This window comes from Halichoeres trimaculatus, unplaced genomic scaffold (assembly GCF_033239565.1).
Source record: "Halichoeres trimaculatus isolate MK-OKI-2021-1 unplaced genomic scaffold, fHalTri1.1 fHalTri1_scaffold_22, whole genome shotgun sequence".
NCBI classification, from domain to species: domain Eukaryota; kingdom Metazoa; phylum Chordata; class Actinopteri; order Labriformes; family Labridae; genus Halichoeres; species Halichoeres trimaculatus.
Genome location: NW_027437200.1, coordinates 23,494,548 through 23,511,190, shown reverse-complemented (window position 1 = coordinate 23,511,190; position 16,643 = coordinate 23,494,548). Strand labels below are relative to the sequence as shown.

Sequence of the window (16,643 nt, the reverse complement as noted above, 5' to 3'; positions counted from 1 at the left end):
AAGAGACACATGCCAATCACAAAGAAGACGAATTGCTGGATGTCTTCATTGTTGATCTTTGTTTACTGTGTCACGTTTTTCTTCTTCATTGAATTTCTTAGCAACCACGCTTTTACGTAGCTGACATGGCTATTAGCAAAGGGCACGGTTGGCTGTGGAAACACAAACAGGACCAGGCTTTACTGATCCAACCTGTGCTGAACTGTACTGATCCGTACCGGACCGCTTGGTGAAACGGGGCTGTAGTTGTCTGTTTGGTCTGTTCCTGCTCTGTTGATTCATTGCTGAAATTTAATGACATGTTCAAATTATTTTTCAGGCTTTTATATCTTTAATCAGAGAGGATAGGAGAGTGGAAACAGACCGCAAGCCGGACCACCCGCTCGAGGGCGAACCTCATGGGGCACGACCTAGACCGCTAGGCCATCTGGGCCCCAGAAATGTGTAAACTGTCGACAAGTTGTGGATTAGCGTTAGCAAACACGTGAAACTCAGAGGTTGCTTGAAAAGTCAAACGTGGTGACTTTACCCATTGATCGGCCTTTGCCATTGCTGTTGACGAAGATGCTGTCACCCCTTTCTGACGTTCTGTTCTTTTGCACTGCAAAAAACTGAAATGTTATAAAGTGTTTGTGTCTTGTTTTCAGTAGAAAATGTTTTTTTAGACTTAATATGAGCCACATTCACCACTAGTCTTGTTTCAAATTGTTTAATTTTAGTGTCAAGCAAATTTTTGAGAAGATTTTTCTTGTTGACAGATTTTTTTTACCGTTTTCACTGTTCTTACAGCAATCATACCTCATTTTTGTATTCAAATAATTTGAAAATAGACATTTTTCTGGACCGGTCAGTTCAACTAACTCACATCAAGAACAAGAAGACAATTTTTACTTAAAGACTAAAACGTTTGATAAGATTTCAGTTTCTTGCAGTGTGTGATGAGGATGCTGAGTGCCAGGGGATTTGGCTCAGCTGCTACAGGAAACACACATTGGTCCTCTTCACGTTAGCGGTGTCACATCTTTGGAAAGATGATCTTTGATGAAGTTTTCATTTTTATTCGTTGGTAGCGAAAGAAAAGTGTTTATAGAGAAATGAAGGAAATGACAAAACCCTCCAGAGGAAAAGGAAAATCACGATCAGCTGATTCAGCACCAAAATCTGTGTGTGTGTGTGTGTACATCTCTCACATAGGGACTTCAGCTGCTGTCACACACTCGGAGCCTGAGGGGTGTGAGCGTTAGCGCTGAGACGCTAACAGAAATCCACAGAGGCAGAGACGGACACACACGCCGCCTGAGGGCCTTATACACACACACTTACACACACACACACACACACTCAGTGTCGTGTTGCTGATGCAGCAGCAATCAAACGTTCTTCTTCTGGTTGTAAAACTTTCTCCCACTCTGTGGTGTTCCTCTGTGAGGTGATCTCAAACTTTTTATTGGACTGAATCAGTGAAACTTTTCAAACTATTCATTTTCAGAATCTGAAACCTCAGGGTCAGACATGTGGAGCTGCCACAAACAGAAAGACGTAAACAAAAGCAGAATATTTCATAATTGTACAGATTAAATATATAGTTTAAATTAGTTTGAAGACTTTCCAGAACTTTCCAGAACTTTAACTCGTCAGTCTTTGATTTCCCGAACTCCAAAGTGGTTTCCAAACATCTCCCACCCCGTCTGTTTACTTTCTACCTGCTCTGTCCTTCTTCGCCGCTTTCCGCTCCTTCCTTTTGGCTCTGGAGGCTTTAGCCTGGGGTGAAGAAGGGGCGGGGTTTGTCTCTGAAGGGGCGGTGCTTAAAGAGACAGGCAGCTCCTTTGACAAATCAGAGATGAGAGGAGGTGTGGAGGCTCTCAGGTCAGCGAGGGGAGACGTTTTCTCTGCGACCTGGAAGATGAGGAAACTGAATAAATCGTGCGCTACAGACTCAGTTTGTGTTTCTTTATTTCGTGAAATAATCCTCACCTCAGAGTTTTTGGTCAAACACCCTCTGCACCTGAAAAGGAGGAGAAACAGGATGAGCAACAGAAGAGAAGCTGGAGAAAGACGGAGGAGAAAACACGTCACCTGTTGGCATCCTTCATCTCCTCCTCCACCTGCTGCAGTCTCTCCTCCAGCTGCTTCTTCTCCCTCTGAACCCCCGACAGGTGCTTACCCAGAATCCTCAGCGAGCGCTCCTTACGCCTCACCTCCTGCCGAGCCTCCGTCAGAGCCTGGAGTTCAGATCAGGGTTAAAAGCGGTCGACAGGAGCAGGTGGATGGCGCTCATGAAGCTGAGGGTTAAAGACAAACCTGTGCGCTCTCTGTCAGTGTGTCTGACGTGTGTGTGTTCGCTCGTTGGTGTAGTGTGTTCAGAGTGTGTGTCTGTTCCTGCAGCAGCGTCTGAGCCTCCTGCTCCCTGCTCAGCGCCTGGCGGAGCTCCTCACACACACTGTGGAACCGCTCGGCAGGGACCTACACACACACACACAGAGTCAGAGGTGTGTGTTCATCAAACAGTCAATCAGTGTGTGTGTGTGTGTGTGTGTGTGTGTGTGTGTGTGTGTGTGTGTGTGTGTGTGTGTGTGTGTGTGTGAGCTCACCGTCCTCTCCCGCTTCAGTCCTCTCTTCAGATTGGTCACCTCCAGCCTCAGGCTCCGCCTCTCCACCTCAGCTGAGTGCAGCTGTTGGCTGAAGAGCAGGAAGTGCTGCTGGAGGGAGGAGACCAGGGCCTGATGGGAGGTCAGAGACAGGGGTCAAAGGTCAGCTGATGACATCATGTTTAGAAGCAATGCTATGACGTCACTACAACCAAATGTGATCAAAGTCTGTTTTCATGAAACCTTCGTGTCGTTCTGTGGAGCCGTCACTTTGCATCCATCCTCGCCCACTCTGCCCGGACACAGACTGCTCGCTGCATCTGATTGGTCCAGGATGTGATCCAGGAGGTGGGACATGGAGGACTGAGCTGCTGACATCACATCTTTATGGGAGGAGCCTGAAGATGAAGAAGTGAAGCCTAAATTTTACATTTCAATCAAAACCAAAAAGAGCTGTTGGGCAGTCACTAAGAATCCATCCATGTTTGTGTTGGCGGTTACCAGTGTTTGTTAGCGCCCCCTGCAGGTCGGCCATGGACGACAGAAAGACGGTGGGGAGGTGCTCAGAGTGGAGCCAGCGAGCGCACACAGCTTCACGCTCACCGTAACCATCGTCATCGTCTTTATCTGAAACACAGAAAACTGTTGATGGATATGATGTGCTGCAATTTACAGAACACGATAAAGAACATCAGAGTTCAGAAATTAAAGTTGTGGATTCTAGAAAATTTAGATTAAAGACCTAGACTGTAGAATACTGCTGTTAGAGTCAGGAATTCTACAATTCTAAGATCAAAGTCAAATTATACTGTCGAGAGATTAAAGTCGTGTATTCTAGAACTGTGAAGTCAAAGTCTGGAATAATTTTATTTGTAGACTCAAGACAGAGATTCTAGAACTCTGCAAAGGTATGGGTTCTAGAATTCTGAGATTTAAGTCAGGAATTATAGTTTTCTGAGATGATTCTGGAATTGTGAGATTGAAGTCAGGGGTCCAGAACTCTGAGGGTAAAGTCAGGGATTCTAGAATTCTGAAATTAAAGCTAGCATTCAAGAGTTATGAAGTTTAAGTCAGGGATCATTGAATATTTAGACTAAAGTCAGAGATTCTAGAGTTCTGTGATTAAAGTTATGATTCAGGAACATTCAGTTGTAAGTCAGGAATTACAGAACTCTGAGATCAAAGTCAGAGATTCTAGAAAAAAAAGATACTCTAGACTCTAGAATTGTGAAAATAAAGTGAGGGATCTAGAACTCTGAGGTTAAAGTCAGGGTTTCTGGAATTGAAAGATTAAAGTCGCCATTCTAGAATAATGAGACTTTAGAGGAGATTTCTAAGATTAATGTCAGAGATTCTAGAAGTCTTACATCAAGGTCAACGATGCTACAGTTCTAGAGTTGAAGTCATTTGTTTAAAAAAATAAAAATAAATAAAATAAAACTGGAGGTAAATCTAGAAAACTTAGATTAATGTCAGAATTCCAGAGTTATGAGATGAAACTCAGGGACCTCTAGAATAGTGAGATTTGGGTTATCAATTCTAGAATTCTGAGATGAATTAAAGGGACTCTAGAGCAGGGATCTCAAACTCGTGCCATGGAGGGTCAAGAGTCTGCAGGTTTTCTTTCCAACCAGAAACTCCACCAGCTGATTTCATTAATTAGTCCCTGCTCTCTGCTTGAGGGTGAGGTAATCAGTGAAATCAGCTGGTGGACTTTTTGGTTGGAAAGAAAACCTGCAGCCTCTTGGCCCTCCGTGGCACAGGTTTGTGATCCCTGATCTAGAACCTTGAGATCAAATGGATGTATCAGTCAGAGATCCTCGAGTTCTGTGATTTAATTTGTGGATTCTTTCATTCTAGAGTTAAAGTCCGAGATTCTAGAATTTTCAGATTTAAATCAGGAATAACAGAATTTTTAAATCAAAGTCAGAGATTCTGGAGTTCTGAGATTTAAATCAGGAATTCAAGGATCTGGGGATGATTTAGGAAACACTGACAACAGCCCCCTGCTGGACATTAGAAGGAATGCAGGATTCAGACATTGCGGCTTCGCCCACTTCCTACCTGTGTTTGCACTTTGACCCCTCTGTGTTGCCGTCATCACTCCACAGACACACACAGCTCCCCTGCCTCCTCTCTCCACTCGAAACATCACAGTCGTCTGATTGGCCAGCACACACCACCTCCTCACCGCCACCACCACCCACACACTGCTCCTCCACCTCCTCACAGCTCTCCTCCTTTTCCTCCTTCTCTCCTCTTCCTCTTCATCTTCCTCTCCTCCTAAAGCCCCAGCCAGCCTCCTCACCTCCTCCTCCAGCTCCTCCTTCTCCTCCAGGCGTCGTCTCAGGAGCTCTTTCTGTGTGCAGAGCGCCAGCAGGCGGCGGTGTGTGTGTTTGAGCGCTCCGGCCAGCAGGGCGCAGGCGGACAGGTAGGAGGATGACTCCTCACGGCTGGATGAGAGGTCAGAGGTCAGAGAGGAGAGGCGGAGCTCCAGGGAGGAGGCGTGGCCTCGGAGAGAGTCGCACTGGGAGCGAGAAACCTGGGACGACAGAGACGGTCTGAGCTCCTCACGCAACAATCAAACATCCTGCTGACTCAGCTGATCAGAGCACCTGAGGGACTCTGTGAGTGTGTGTGTGTGTGTGTGTGTGTGTGTGTGTGTGTGTGTGGTACCTGCAGCTCATTCTGCAGCTGTGTGATAGTGAGTGTGTGTTGGCGGCTCCAGGCCTCCTCCCTTCTCCTCACACACTCCTCCAGACGTAACAACACACACTCCTGACTTCGCTGCAGCTTGCGCACACACACACTCTTCTTCTTACACACATTCTGCAGGTGAGTGATCTGCAGAGACAAAAATCACGACGTCAGCTCATTAAAACACGTCGATGTGTTTGTCATATTTATCTGGTTTAACGCAGCTCACCTTTTCTTTCGCCTCCCTGAGGTCAGAGGTCATCTGCCCAACCTGTTCAGTGATGACATCACACAGCTCTGCCCAGGTAAAGTTACCCAGAATGCTCTGTGGCTGATCGAGGAGGACGCAGCCGGCGAGAAGGCACTGGTAGAGACGGTAGAGGAAGGACAGACGCACCTGGCACAAACACACACACACACAAACACACACACACGTACACGTCTTTGGTTTTCATCAGGACCGAGGGACAACTGAAGGTCCCCATAAGTATACATAAACAAACACATACACGGAGTCAGTGTGAAGCAGGTTTATAGGATTTTCTCAGCATCATACACGAGTTAATGAAATGTTTTCACTTTGATGAGATTAAGCAGCTGTGAAGTCAAACTACACACAGAGGGACGACAGGAAGTAGGGGGATGTTGAAGACCATCTATCACAATCATCAAACAGGTCACACACACACACACTTTTATTTGCCTATTAAAGTCATTCAGGAACTTAAACATAAGGAAGTTTTGTTGTTTCTTAAACTCTCCTGAAAGAAACCAAACCCCATTGAGAAAATGAGCGTTTTTAGCGTGCTGACTTAGGGAGCTTTTACATTCACTTCTGCTCCTATAACTTAGCTTTTGGGGTAATTCTGTATCACCCAAGTGTTGTATAAGATCAGAAGTGACATTTTATCTCACCTAACTCACAGAAAGACTCATAATAAAAACAGGAAATTGAGGTAGCAGTAAGAATACAGCTACTGTTTTCTGTGAGGTAGAATTAGCGTTTTTTTCGCTGGGGTTTGGTAGGATTAAGGTGTGAATTATGTTTGTCTTCCAAAAATGGGCAGATCTTAGCTTTCTTTTTTGTTTTTTTTTGTGTGACTTTATTTTATTTTTACCTTCGACTCCTCCTGATGGTGCTCCTTTATTCTCCGCACCTCTTCCACCCTCTCCTCCTTCTCCCTCTCCAGCTCCGCCTGCAGGCCTCGGCTCCTCTCCGACCAATCAGAGCTTTGCTGATGAAGCCGTGTCACTTCCTCCCCCAGTTTGATCACCTTCTGCTGCCACTCCTGGAACACAGGTAACCACAAAGTTAAGAAACTTTAAAATCGCTCTTTTTTTGACTGGGGTTTGGTGAGGGATGAGGCGTTCACCTCTATGCGTCTGTTCTGATCTGAGGTCAGCTGTTGGAGGACCTGGTTTTCCTCTTGGAGCCGCTCTGATGCTGACAGCAGATCCTGGACCTGTTTTTCAGCTGTGTCCACTTTGAGTCGACAGCTGCTCAGTGTTGTCTTCAGCAGCTGCACGACCTCCTCAGACGGACTCAGGTTCCCATCATCCCTCACTGTAGGACTGCTGTCTGCTCACATACACACACACACACACACACACATTATTAACCTCCTAAAATGAGGTTTCACTTTGTGTAAGGTGTGTGTAAAGTGCTCACCTGTGGTGTTTTGCTGCTGCAGTGTTTCTCTGATGTGTTCTCTGAAGTTCATGAAGGCCTCCTGAGAGTTGGACTGTCGCTGAGACGCCTGAACACCAGAAGAAACCAGGATTAACTGAACCAGACTTCTGAATTCTACAAGCATTGCTCTTCAGCACAGAAATCCTCAGGTTAGAGAAAAAAACGTTGTGTGTTACCTGCTCCAGTAGAGTTTTCGTATTGGCGTGTCGTCTCTGCTCCTCCTCCAGGCTCTCTGTGAGGTCAGAGGTCATCTTTCTCTCTGCCTCCACAGCTTGGTGTAGCTCAGACTTGTGTTTCACGTACTCACTCTGCAAACTACACAAAGCAGGGATCACTCATATCAAGAACTAGGAACATGATGCTAACTGCAGTTCACTTATCAGCCACAGGTGTCAATAGAAACAAGAGTTTCCTGCAGGTGAAATAAACAACCTGTAAAAGGAATGTGTAAACAAACGGCCTCACCTCTGCAGAGCGCGCTCAGTGCTGTCACTCCTCTCTCTCTGCGCGTTATAAGCTCTTTCCACCTCTCCGAACTGAGCTCTCAGCAGCTCCAGATCCGACTGAGCCTCCTGCTGGCTGGACCTCGCCAACACCAGCGCAGCCTCCAGGTCACGCACCCTTAACTGACAGGTCACATGATCAGAGTTAAACAGATGTGAATGTTGAAATATCTATTAATTGGAGCAAAGGTGTTCAACCTGTGGCTCTGGAGCCTCATGTGGCCCTTTGACTCCTTTGCAGTGGCTCCTTGTAGCTTTAAAAAATATTATTGAAATAAAAAGTTTTGTTGAACTAAATATGCATCACATCTGTCAATTAAGCTTTTCAATATTTTTTAAGGTATTTGCACTTTTTTTAGAATTTTTTTCAATTTTTTTAAAATTCACTTTTTGACATTTTTTCAAATAAAAAAATTGTGATTTAACAATCTATTAAAGAATTTGCATTTGCAATTATTTTTTTGTTTTCTGTAAAATATTAAAAATTCCCTTTTTGAAAATTTGCAGCCTTTTTTAAAATCAAGCAATTTTTTGACAATTTTTTGTTTTGCAAATTTATGAAATTTTAAGAATTTTGAAAACGTGTGCATTTTGTTTTGTTTTTTTTGGTTTCTGAAAATAATTTAAATTCCTTTTTTTAATTTTACAATCTTTTTTTAAATTAAGCAAATTTTTGGACAGATTTTTTTTCCACTTTTGCAAATTTAACTAATTATGCAAATTTTGAATACTTTTGCGATTTCAATTTTTTGGGGGTTTCTGCAAATGATTTAACTCCTTTTTTAAAATTTTACAACCTTTTCAAAATCAAGCAATTTTTTTGACAAATTTATGACATTTTGGCATTTTTTTTTTTAATTTCAAAATTCTTAGAGTTTTTGCACATTTTCTTTTCATCTTCTTTTTAAGTCTTCAAATTTTTTTTGTTCAAATTTTTTCACATTTTTATAACCATTCAAATATCATAACTTTTGCAATTTTTAGAAATCTATGAGATTACAAATTTTTCAATATTTCAGAAATGCATCTTTCTGTTATTCGCAATTTTAAATAAAAATAAAACAAACTAAGATATCACACAAATAATTTTATGATCAAAAAATCTTTTTTAGATAATCATTCTCTAGTTTTTTTTTATGTTTAGAATTTCTTCCACTTTATAGTGTTTATTGTAAAGATGAAGTAGATTTTGTGTCTCCTGAATGACTTTAATCCAGGTGGGCTGGGGATAAACGTCTCTTATGAAAGTAAAGGTTGCAGACCCCTGCGTATGAAGGTGTTTTCTACCTGCATGAGCTCAGAATTGAACTTGGACTCCAGGTGTGCAGCTCGCTCCACCTCCATGCTGGACTCCAGAGACCTCACCCTCTGATCTGAGACCTGCAGAGAGAAAACAGCTGACATTTCTACCTCCTCCTCTTCTTCCTTCTCCTGCTTCCTTGTCTCCTTCCTTACCTCCTTCTCCCTCCTGCTCCTCTCCTCCCTCTCCGTCAGGTGTTTCAGCTCATCACACTGTCGTCTGTTGACTTCAGCTTCCTTCTCCTTCTCTTTGATTATCTGAACCACTCTCCTCTCTGACTCCTCTAGCGCCTCCTCCTGATCCTGGAGGAACAAGACAAAGAGTTTAAAACCTGTTCCTAATTAAATTTCCCGCACAGAGGTTAATACAGTTCGTAGCGTGACCTGCAGGACTCGGTGCAGTCGTTGGTTTTCCGAGCTGAAGCTCTGAATCAGTTTATCCCGCTCCTCCACCTCCTGCTGCAAAGCATGCTGGTCTTCCTCTCTGGCCTGTCGTGTGATCTCCAGTGATTTCTGCAGCTCCTTCACCTTCAGCTGGAGCTCTGCTGCTCTCTCTGACATGAAACACGCACAAATTAACACAACAGCTGCTTCTGCCCCTGCAGGTCATTTCTTAGAAGGGTGCGTTTGATTCGTTCACCTGTGAGAGTGTGTTTGTCTCGGCTAAGCTGGGATGCTCGGTCAGCGTCTCTCTGGGTGACAGTCAGACGGTAGTGCAGCTCCTCCCGCTGAGCCTCTCCTTGTTCTACGGACAACCTGAGCTGGGTCAGCTCCGCCTGCAGCCGACACACCTGAGAGGGAGAACAAAGCACATCGTAAACACCTGAATCAGCTCCAGGATGCAAGTTTTACTTCTCTTTTTTCTGTTTAACTTCTAAAACAGTTGATTCAATCTCACCTCTTTATTGTGGCTCGATATCAGCTCCAGTTTCTCTCTCTCCAGCTCATGGACTCTCCTTCTCCTCCGACTCTCTGACTGCTCACGCTCCTCAGACACCGCTCTCCTCCTGCTCACCTCCTTCTCCTTTTCTCTCCTTCGTTCTCCATCTCCTTGACTCTTGTCTCTGTCTCCTTTTTCTCCATCATTGTTGTCTCCTCTTTGTCCTCCTGCTGCCTTTCTCTGTTTTTTCAAGATGGTGAAGATCTCTTTCAACCTGTGGAATTATAAATGTGTTTAAATGATGTGTCAGCAGGTGTGTGATTCATGCACAGAAACAAAATGCCATAAAAAAACTGTTAAATCAATCAGAATGGTATAAAAGTGAATGGTGAAGTCATACTCTACCTTACTACCTCTTCCTCCGTGGTGTTCCTCATGGCTCTCTGTTGGGTCTCCTGCAGCTCTGCCCGACCTTGTCTCCCCCGGTCATGCTGCCTCCTCCTTTCTGCTGCTTCTGTTTGCATATCTCTGTTCTTCAGCCCTGAAAGTTCAATTAAACCACACTTTAGCTTAAAACCTGATCAATGCAGCCTCACAGCACAGACTTCAACATATTGATGACTAAAAATCACTGTGTGGTCATCTGATGAACATTTATGGGAGGTGTAAAACAAACAGGAGAGAGGCTGGATGTTGTTGGGTACCAAGGGAGGCTGGTTGCTAAGCTGCAGGTGTTGCCTTGCCAACAGACGCCCTCTCATTGAGTGAAACGTTGCCCTTTGGCAAACTGTTCTAAAACATACTCTTCGAAATTTTTACATTTCATTTAACGTTTACGAAACTACTGTAACACAAAAGTGAAAGATTTGCATCTTTAATACAATTCGGCGCCGGTTAAAACAAGAAAAGCCGCTTATGTTTTACACAAACCGAGTTAAATGAACTGTCTCCTCGACTGAAAGCGCCGTAGCAGCTAAGTTCCCCAACCCTACAAGTTAAGATTTATCTTTCACATTAACGATTGTAACTTGATTTATTCAAAGCCGTTTTCACAAGAAGTCGATAAAGATTAAGTATATTACACAAGTATTTTAATGTAAAATCTGTATATTAGAAAACAGGATAGTAGTATCAAAATGCTAGATTTTGTGAATGGAGTTTGGTGGACGGCGGAACGCGACAAAAACAAAGACCAGTTTCGCAGTGAATGACTAACGTTAACTTATTTAGTGACGTCAAATCAACTGAAATCTGAGACAAAATGTCTAATTTTACTGTAAAACTGATTTTTTTTATCATAAATATGATAAACGAGTGTAATATACGTGTTGTTAACACTTACCGTAAAGCTTACACGGAGCCTTTTGAATCTGACGCCATGTTTAGCGTCCTTACGTCAGTTTTGTAGGCGCTCTGGATTGGCTGGATATCCCGCCAATGAGGATATCTTACTTTGTCGACACCGGAAGTGTAGATTTTTATCGCTATGGACTAAATTGAAGTTTACCTTGAATCAAAACACATGTAAAAACTACTAAAGGAGATAATTCACATAAATATTCATAGATTTATTGATGTTTTTACGACTGTATAAACGTCCAGCAGAGGGCACCGTGCTCTGTTTATGACTCGTTACAGCCTTTTTAGTAGCGTAGAAGAAGAAAGAAGGAAAACAACATGGCAGCGTCCGCAGAACACGCTGAAGCTGCATCCGCAGTGACAGATCCTCCAGAAACAGACAAAACAGAATCCACCAAAGACCCAGAAACCTCCGACTCAGAGGCGGCAGTTCAGGATGAAGGTGAGGATGAAGATGAGGAGGAATGCGAGCCTCCCGTGCCGAAGATCCGAGACACCCCACAGGACATCAAGCTGGAGGCGATCGCCAACACGGTGGCTCTCCACCCGAGCAGGGACATCCTGGTGTGCGGGGACATAGACGGGGACGTGTACGCGTACTCTTACTCGTGCACAGAAGGGGAGAACAGGGAACTGTGGTCGTCGGGACACCACATGAAGTCCTGCCGCCAGGTGCGTTTCTCTGCAGATGGACTGAAGCTCTACAGCGTCTCCCGGGACAAGGCGGTCCACCTGCTGGATGCGGAGAAGGGACAGCTGGTGACGAGGATCAGGGGGGCGCATGATGCTCCCATCAACAGTCTGCTGCTGGTGGATGAAAACATACTGGCGACTGGAGATGACGTGGGCACCCTCAAGGTCTAGTTTGCAAATTTTTGATTGATTTTATGGTAAAAGATTATCCTCTCCGATCTAAATCTCTTTGTTGGGGAAGCATTTTTCTTGTCTGTAACCTGGATCCTGACAGATACAGTTTTGTTTTCTTTGAAGGTGTGGGATATGAGGAAGGGGACATCCATCATGGATCTGAAACAGCATGAGGATTACATCAGTGACATCGCTGTAGACCAAGCCAAGAGGATCCTCCTCACCACCAGGTAAGAGGAAATAATCTTTCTTCTTATTCTAAATTATGTCAGGACGTTGTCATGACTTGAGATGATTTGTTCTGATACAGTGGTGACGGTACCATGGGCGTCTTCAACATCAAGAGACGGAGGTTTGACCTTCTGTCAGAGTACCAGAATGGCGATCTAACGTCAGTGGCGATCATGAAGCGAGGTAAGAAGGTGGTCTGCGGCTCCAGCGAGGGAACAATCTACATCTTCAACTGGAACGGCTTTGGAGCCACCAGCGATCGCTTCGCCATCAAAGCTGAGTCTGTGGAAAACATCCTACCTGTGACTGACAACATCATGTGCACGGCGTCCATGGACGGGTACATCCGGTGAGTTGAGTTGGCTTGGAGTCATCTTACACTTAACCAGATGACTTGATGCTAAAATTCTCTTTACTCCTCCAGAGCCATCAACCTCCTTCCCAACCGGGTCATCGGCTGCATCGGCCAGCATGTCGGTGAACCCATCGAAGAAATCGCCAAGTCCTGGGACTCCCGCTTTCTGGTCAGCTCGGCTCACGACCAGCTCATCAAGTTCTGGGACATTTCCAGTTTACCAAACACAACCATCAACGAATACCGAAAGAGGAAGAAGAAAGATGGTCGCATGAAGTCTCTCTCTAAGAAAGCACATGGGGACAATGACTTCTTTGCAGGACTAGTAGAGGAAACCGAAAAGAAAGAGGAGGAAGAAGAAGAAGAAGAAGAGGAAGAGGAAGAGGATGACAGCGACAGTGGCAGCGATTAAAAGACTGTATTTGATATTTGAGGTGTTAATATGTCTGTCTTTTTGGACAAGATTTTCCTAAAAACATTTATGATCAAGTTCAATGTTAGTTGAATTATCCAAAGTGCCTTTTTGTCTTGAGGACGCACTTGGAACGAACTCAGATTTGTGCTCATTTACAGAGGACAACCAAACTGGAGCAACATACATTAAACTACTTCTAGGATAAGAAAAGACTAATGTACTCTCATGAACTGATTTGTGTTGGATGAACAGCATATCCCCACAGGCAGAAATATTTGGACAGTAAAATAATAAAAAAATGCTTGATATTTAATGGTTGTATTAATAAACCAGAATAATTTTCTGATGTTGACACAGTGTGTTTGTGATGGGAAAATGTTTGAGTCAATTTCTAGTCCAGATACATGAGCATTATAATCTGTGCCATTGAAAAAACCATCCAATACCAAGCTAGCATGGGTACATTTCAGCCAAATTCAGGTCATTAAGACACTTTTTAACAAACAGGTATTAATTATCATTCAAAAATGGTTCTTGAAATTTAAGAAAGGGGTTAAAATATAAAGTGTGGTTGAGTGTTTTGTTCACTAAACCATATAAAAATTCATTTTTACACTACGTATTGATACTTTTAATAAAACTCTTCCCACAGCTGTGTACATAAATATATATTTTTATGTCAAACATGAAGCTTGACTGCAAAATTTCGTTTTGATGTAGTGTACCTATAGATTAATAACATTTTTAGCCCATTTTTTGGATCAGCTTTTGAAGGAACTCTATATTTCTACTGTTTAATAAGACTAACCTACTTTGGCTGAAAAAAAAAAATGTAACAGCGGCAGATTAGTAAAAGACTGATAAATCAACAACACCAGATATGTTCATCGTCGTCATGTATTCCACCAATTTTCAGGGAATTTTCATTGTTTTTGGCATTTCATTGTGTTTAGATAGGTGTTGTATAAAGTCGAAACCATACATACATTTAAAAACAGCATACTGAATCCGCTAAATGTAAAAATTAGTGATTATTATCCTGAAAACGGAGAGTTTCATCGTCTACTTACATTAGTTCGCACGATAGACCTGCCACTACCAATATGGCGAATGTGACCGGTTTCTCCGGTCTGTGGGCGGGAAAGCGCCGAACGTCACGTGACGCGCTCGCTGGTCAACATGGCGACGTGCAGGAGAGCATAGCTCGGTGATAACAAGCCTCTGCTGAATCCGCGAGACGTTTGGCTTCATTTTAACAAATTATCCCTCGTTTTGTGGTAAGTGAGTGCTCAGATATATTTTCAATCATTTAACTGATCAAACAAACTCCGGGCTCAGTTTTTATCCTCACCGTTAAAGCCAAACGGTCAGCTAACGGCTGTTAGCCTCGGTGCTAACATCACTGTATTTGTAAACAATGAAAGAACATGCAGCTGGAAACGAAACCAGTGACTAATCCTGACATTTATTCGGTTAACTAACAATTAAAGGGACGTTTTAACAAAAGAAGTAGAAGTTAGTGAGCTGGTGTCACATAAATTTAAACTTATTCATTCGTAGTTTTTAAATTCACACGTTAGACAACACTAGCTTTAATAAACGGTTAAAAATCAACCGTTTGAAGATATTACACAGCGTAAAGATACCTAAATGCTCTGTAAATGTTAGAAAAACAAAGAAATGAATTTAAAGAGAGGTTATTTTCTTTGATACATGACACTGTGAAGCAAGACCACCTATAACGGTTTATGGACGTCATCTGTTTGTGTTTTATTTTGAAGGCAGGGTTTGGTTAGAAACCAGTAAAACCACTTCTCTTACTTTTCAAATCAAAATAAAGGATTTTCAGAATTTAATCTGTAATTTTAGATGTTTGTTAATCCTTTTAGATAATCTGATTCAGATCTGATGAGGCAAAAATTCAAGGTTTTGGACCAGGACCTGCAAATTGGAGGCTTACTTTAGCATAATATTGCGTATATATCAATTAAGCACCTTAAGATACACAGTACAACTTAATGTGTTTCTTTTTCTTTTTTTTTTCTTTTTTTTTTTTTTTGCTAATTTGAAAATATCCAAAAATTCATCACTGTGTTGACGATCTTTCAGCTTCTCTCTGCGGCTGAGCTCTGAAGCACCAGGATGCCTGGGAAAACCGGGGACCAGTTCAAAGCCGGAGACCTGGTCTTTGCAAAGATGAAAGGGTTCCCTTTTTGGCCTGCCAGGGTATATATACACACACACACACACACACACACACACACACATACATGCAGATTTGATCAAACTGTGATGTGAGCTGTATTTTAAATATTCCCCCGTGTTCGTTCAGGTCTGTAAGTCAGAGTCCGGCTACAAGAAGCGGATCCCAGTCTTCTACTTTGGGACCCATCAGTTGTACGTACAATTCCCTCACATACCAGTGACATCACTTCCTGTTTTACCCTCCCCATACTGACTGATCTGTGAATTAACTGTCGTTCTCTCTCAGTGGTACCGTCCCTCCAGAGAACGTCGTGCCTTATGTTGGGAACAAACTAAAGTACGGCAGCGGCGTCCGCATCAAAGGCTTCGCTGAGGGGATGTGGGAGATCCAGAACACTCCTGGAGTCGGGAGTAAAGCCAAAGTCAGTCGTCACTCTCTTGCGTAATGCTTAAGTCTCTTTTTGGTGCTTACATGTTCTTTGATTCACTAAAAAGTTAATTGTGTCGTCCATCAGATGCCGACGCAGTCTACATCTGCTAAAGCAGCTCCTGCAGCCAAATCCACGACTGCTAAAGCGACTCCTGCTGCTAAAGCGACTCCTGCTGCTAAAACTAAGCCCGCTGCTAAAACTAAGCCCGCTAAAGCGACCCCTGCTGCTAAAGCGACTCCTGCTGCTAAAGCTACACCGTTAAAACCAGCTGAAACCACTACTAACAAACTGAGAGGCACCGCCGCTCGATCCGCCGTCAGTAAACCTGCACCTGAGAGTAAACCAGCTGCTGAAAGAAGTGCTCCAAGCAAAGCTACGACAGAAACTGCTGCTGCTGTTACTAAAACTCCTACACGAGCTTCTTTAAGATCGTCACTGGAGAAAACGGAAGAGCCAAAACCAGCTACAGAAACACAGACAGCTACAAACACAAGGAGCAGGAGATCAGCGGCTGGGAGCAGGAGTGAGAACAGCAGCTCTGCAGAGAGTAAGGAGGTAAGAGCTGGAGGGAAAGGACTTTCATTCAACATCTGATAACATAGAATAACATCAAAATAACTCCTGGAGATAAAATCGTGTCCATGTTTCTGTTTGTCTCCTCAGAAACCAGTGAGACCAAAAACTCCCACTAAAGCCTCACTGAGCCAAACTCCACCAGCTGAGAAACAGACAAATGACAGCAAACCAACGCCTCAAACTACAGCTACAGCTGCTGAGGAGGAAAAGAAAGGAGAAGGGAAGGAAACAGAGACGGCTGACACGTCCTCGACTTCTAACAACACAGAGGAGGCGACAGTGACGACAGAGAGCCGAGCAGCGGAGGCCGAGGTGAGCACACGGACCGTTCAGCACGTGGAGACGGTTTCTGAACGAGGGTTTTAAAACTCTCTGTGTCTTTTTTGTTTCCTCATCAGGTCGACGCTGAGCAGCAGAAGACGAACGCTGATCCTGTTATTTCACCTCCAGGTAACTCAAACCTGCTGCTGCTGATAATCTGTCTAATCTTATATCACACATTTTGAAAACAACCAAGTTTACCAAAGTGCTGCACAGAAAATTCAAA

The 16,643-nt window shown here is 43.5% G+C and overlaps 3 protein-coding genes across 5 annotated transcripts in view; 2 read left to right on the top strand and 1 right to left on the bottom strand.

The window, feature by feature from the left end:
* Window positions 1–1,338: 1,338 nt before the first annotated feature.
* On the bottom strand, window positions 1,339–11,152 carry ccdc171 (coiled-coil domain containing 171). Of its 2 annotated transcripts, none has more exons than XM_074698971.1 (22): window positions 11,000–11,152; window positions 10,063–10,198; window positions 9,676–9,931; window positions 9,418–9,568; window positions 9,162–9,331; window positions 8,934–9,080; window positions 8,766–8,858; window positions 7,441–7,601; window positions 7,152–7,290; window positions 6,955–7,042; window positions 6,659–6,864; window positions 6,404–6,574; window positions 5,515–5,682; window positions 5,265–5,432; window positions 4,653–5,130; window positions 3,090–3,230; window positions 2,832–2,986; window positions 2,592–2,720; window positions 2,302–2,463; window positions 2,077–2,222; window positions 1,975–2,005; window positions 1,339–1,896 (listed from the first exon to the last, which is right to left on the bottom strand). In XM_074698971.1, exons 2-22 carry the CDS (start codon window positions 10,179–10,181, stop codon window positions 1,693–1,695), a joined length of 3,483 nt encoding a protein of 1,160 aa, XP_074555072.1. In that variant the 5' UTR covers window positions 10,182–10,198; window positions 11,000–11,152; the 3' UTR covers window positions 1,339–1,692. The 2 variants fall into 2 exon arrangements, with proteins under 2 accessions (XP_074555072.1, XP_074555073.1); XM_074698972.1 differs by having other exon boundaries at window positions 1,340–1,896; window positions 3,090–3,215.
* A 74-nt stretch (window positions 11,153–11,226) lies between these two features.
* On the top strand, window positions 11,227–13,338 carry wdr55 (WD repeat domain 55). The gene is made up of 4 exons (XM_074699031.1): window positions 11,227–11,874; window positions 12,007–12,113; window positions 12,194–12,463; window positions 12,539–13,338. Exons 1-4 carry the CDS (start codon window positions 11,335–11,337, stop codon window positions 12,879–12,881), a joined length of 1,260 nt encoding a protein of 419 aa, XP_074555132.1. The 5' UTR covers window positions 11,227–11,334; the 3' UTR covers window positions 12,882–13,338.
* Window positions 13,339–14,028: 690 nt separating this feature from the next.
* psip1b (PC4 and SFRS1 interacting protein 1b) overlaps window positions 14,029–16,643 on the top strand; it is a 10,229-nt gene continuing 7,614 nt past the window's right edge. For both annotated transcript variants that reach the window (XM_074698981.1, XM_074698980.1), the window contains exons 1-7: window positions 14,029–14,161; window positions 14,994–15,110; window positions 15,217–15,281; window positions 15,376–15,511; window positions 15,605–16,075; window positions 16,184–16,408; window positions 16,495–16,546. In XM_074698981.1, coding sequence (XP_074555082.1) covers window positions 15,027–15,110; window positions 15,217–15,281; window positions 15,376–15,511; window positions 15,605–16,075; window positions 16,184–16,408; window positions 16,495–16,546 — 1,033 coding nt within the window. In that variant the 5' untranslated portion in view covers window positions 14,029–14,161; window positions 14,994–15,026. The remainder of the gene's footprint in view (window positions 14,162–14,993; window positions 15,111–15,216; window positions 15,282–15,375; window positions 15,512–15,604; window positions 16,076–16,183; window positions 16,409–16,494; window positions 16,547–16,643) is intronic.

Bases quoted from the DNA above. Each gene is read 5' to 3' on its own strand.
- ccdc171 (XM_074698971.1), bottom strand. From the start codon at position 10,181: ATGCAAACAGAAGCAGCAGAAAGGAGGAGGCAGCATGACCGGGGGAGA. The intron at 5,131-5,264 runs GTACCACACACA...CTGTCGTCCCAG, and splicing joins AGCTGCAGAATGAGCTGCAG to GTTTCTCGCTCCCAGTGCGA. The intron at 2,987-3,089 runs GTAACCGCCAAC...CTTCATCTTCAG, and splicing joins GGGGGCGCTAACAAACACTG to GCTCCTCCCATAAAGATGTG.
- wdr55 (XM_074699031.1), top strand. From the start codon at position 11,335: ATGGCAGCGTCCGCAGAACACGCTGAAGCTGCATCCGCAGTGACAGAT. The intron at 11,875-12,006 runs GTCTAGTTTGCA...TTTTCTTTGAAG, and splicing joins ATGACGTGGGCACCCTCAAG to GTGTGGGATATGAGGAAGGG. The intron at 12,464-12,538 runs GTGAGTTGAGTT...TTACTCCTCCAG, and splicing joins TCCATGGACGGGTACATCCG to AGCCATCAACCTCCTTCCCA.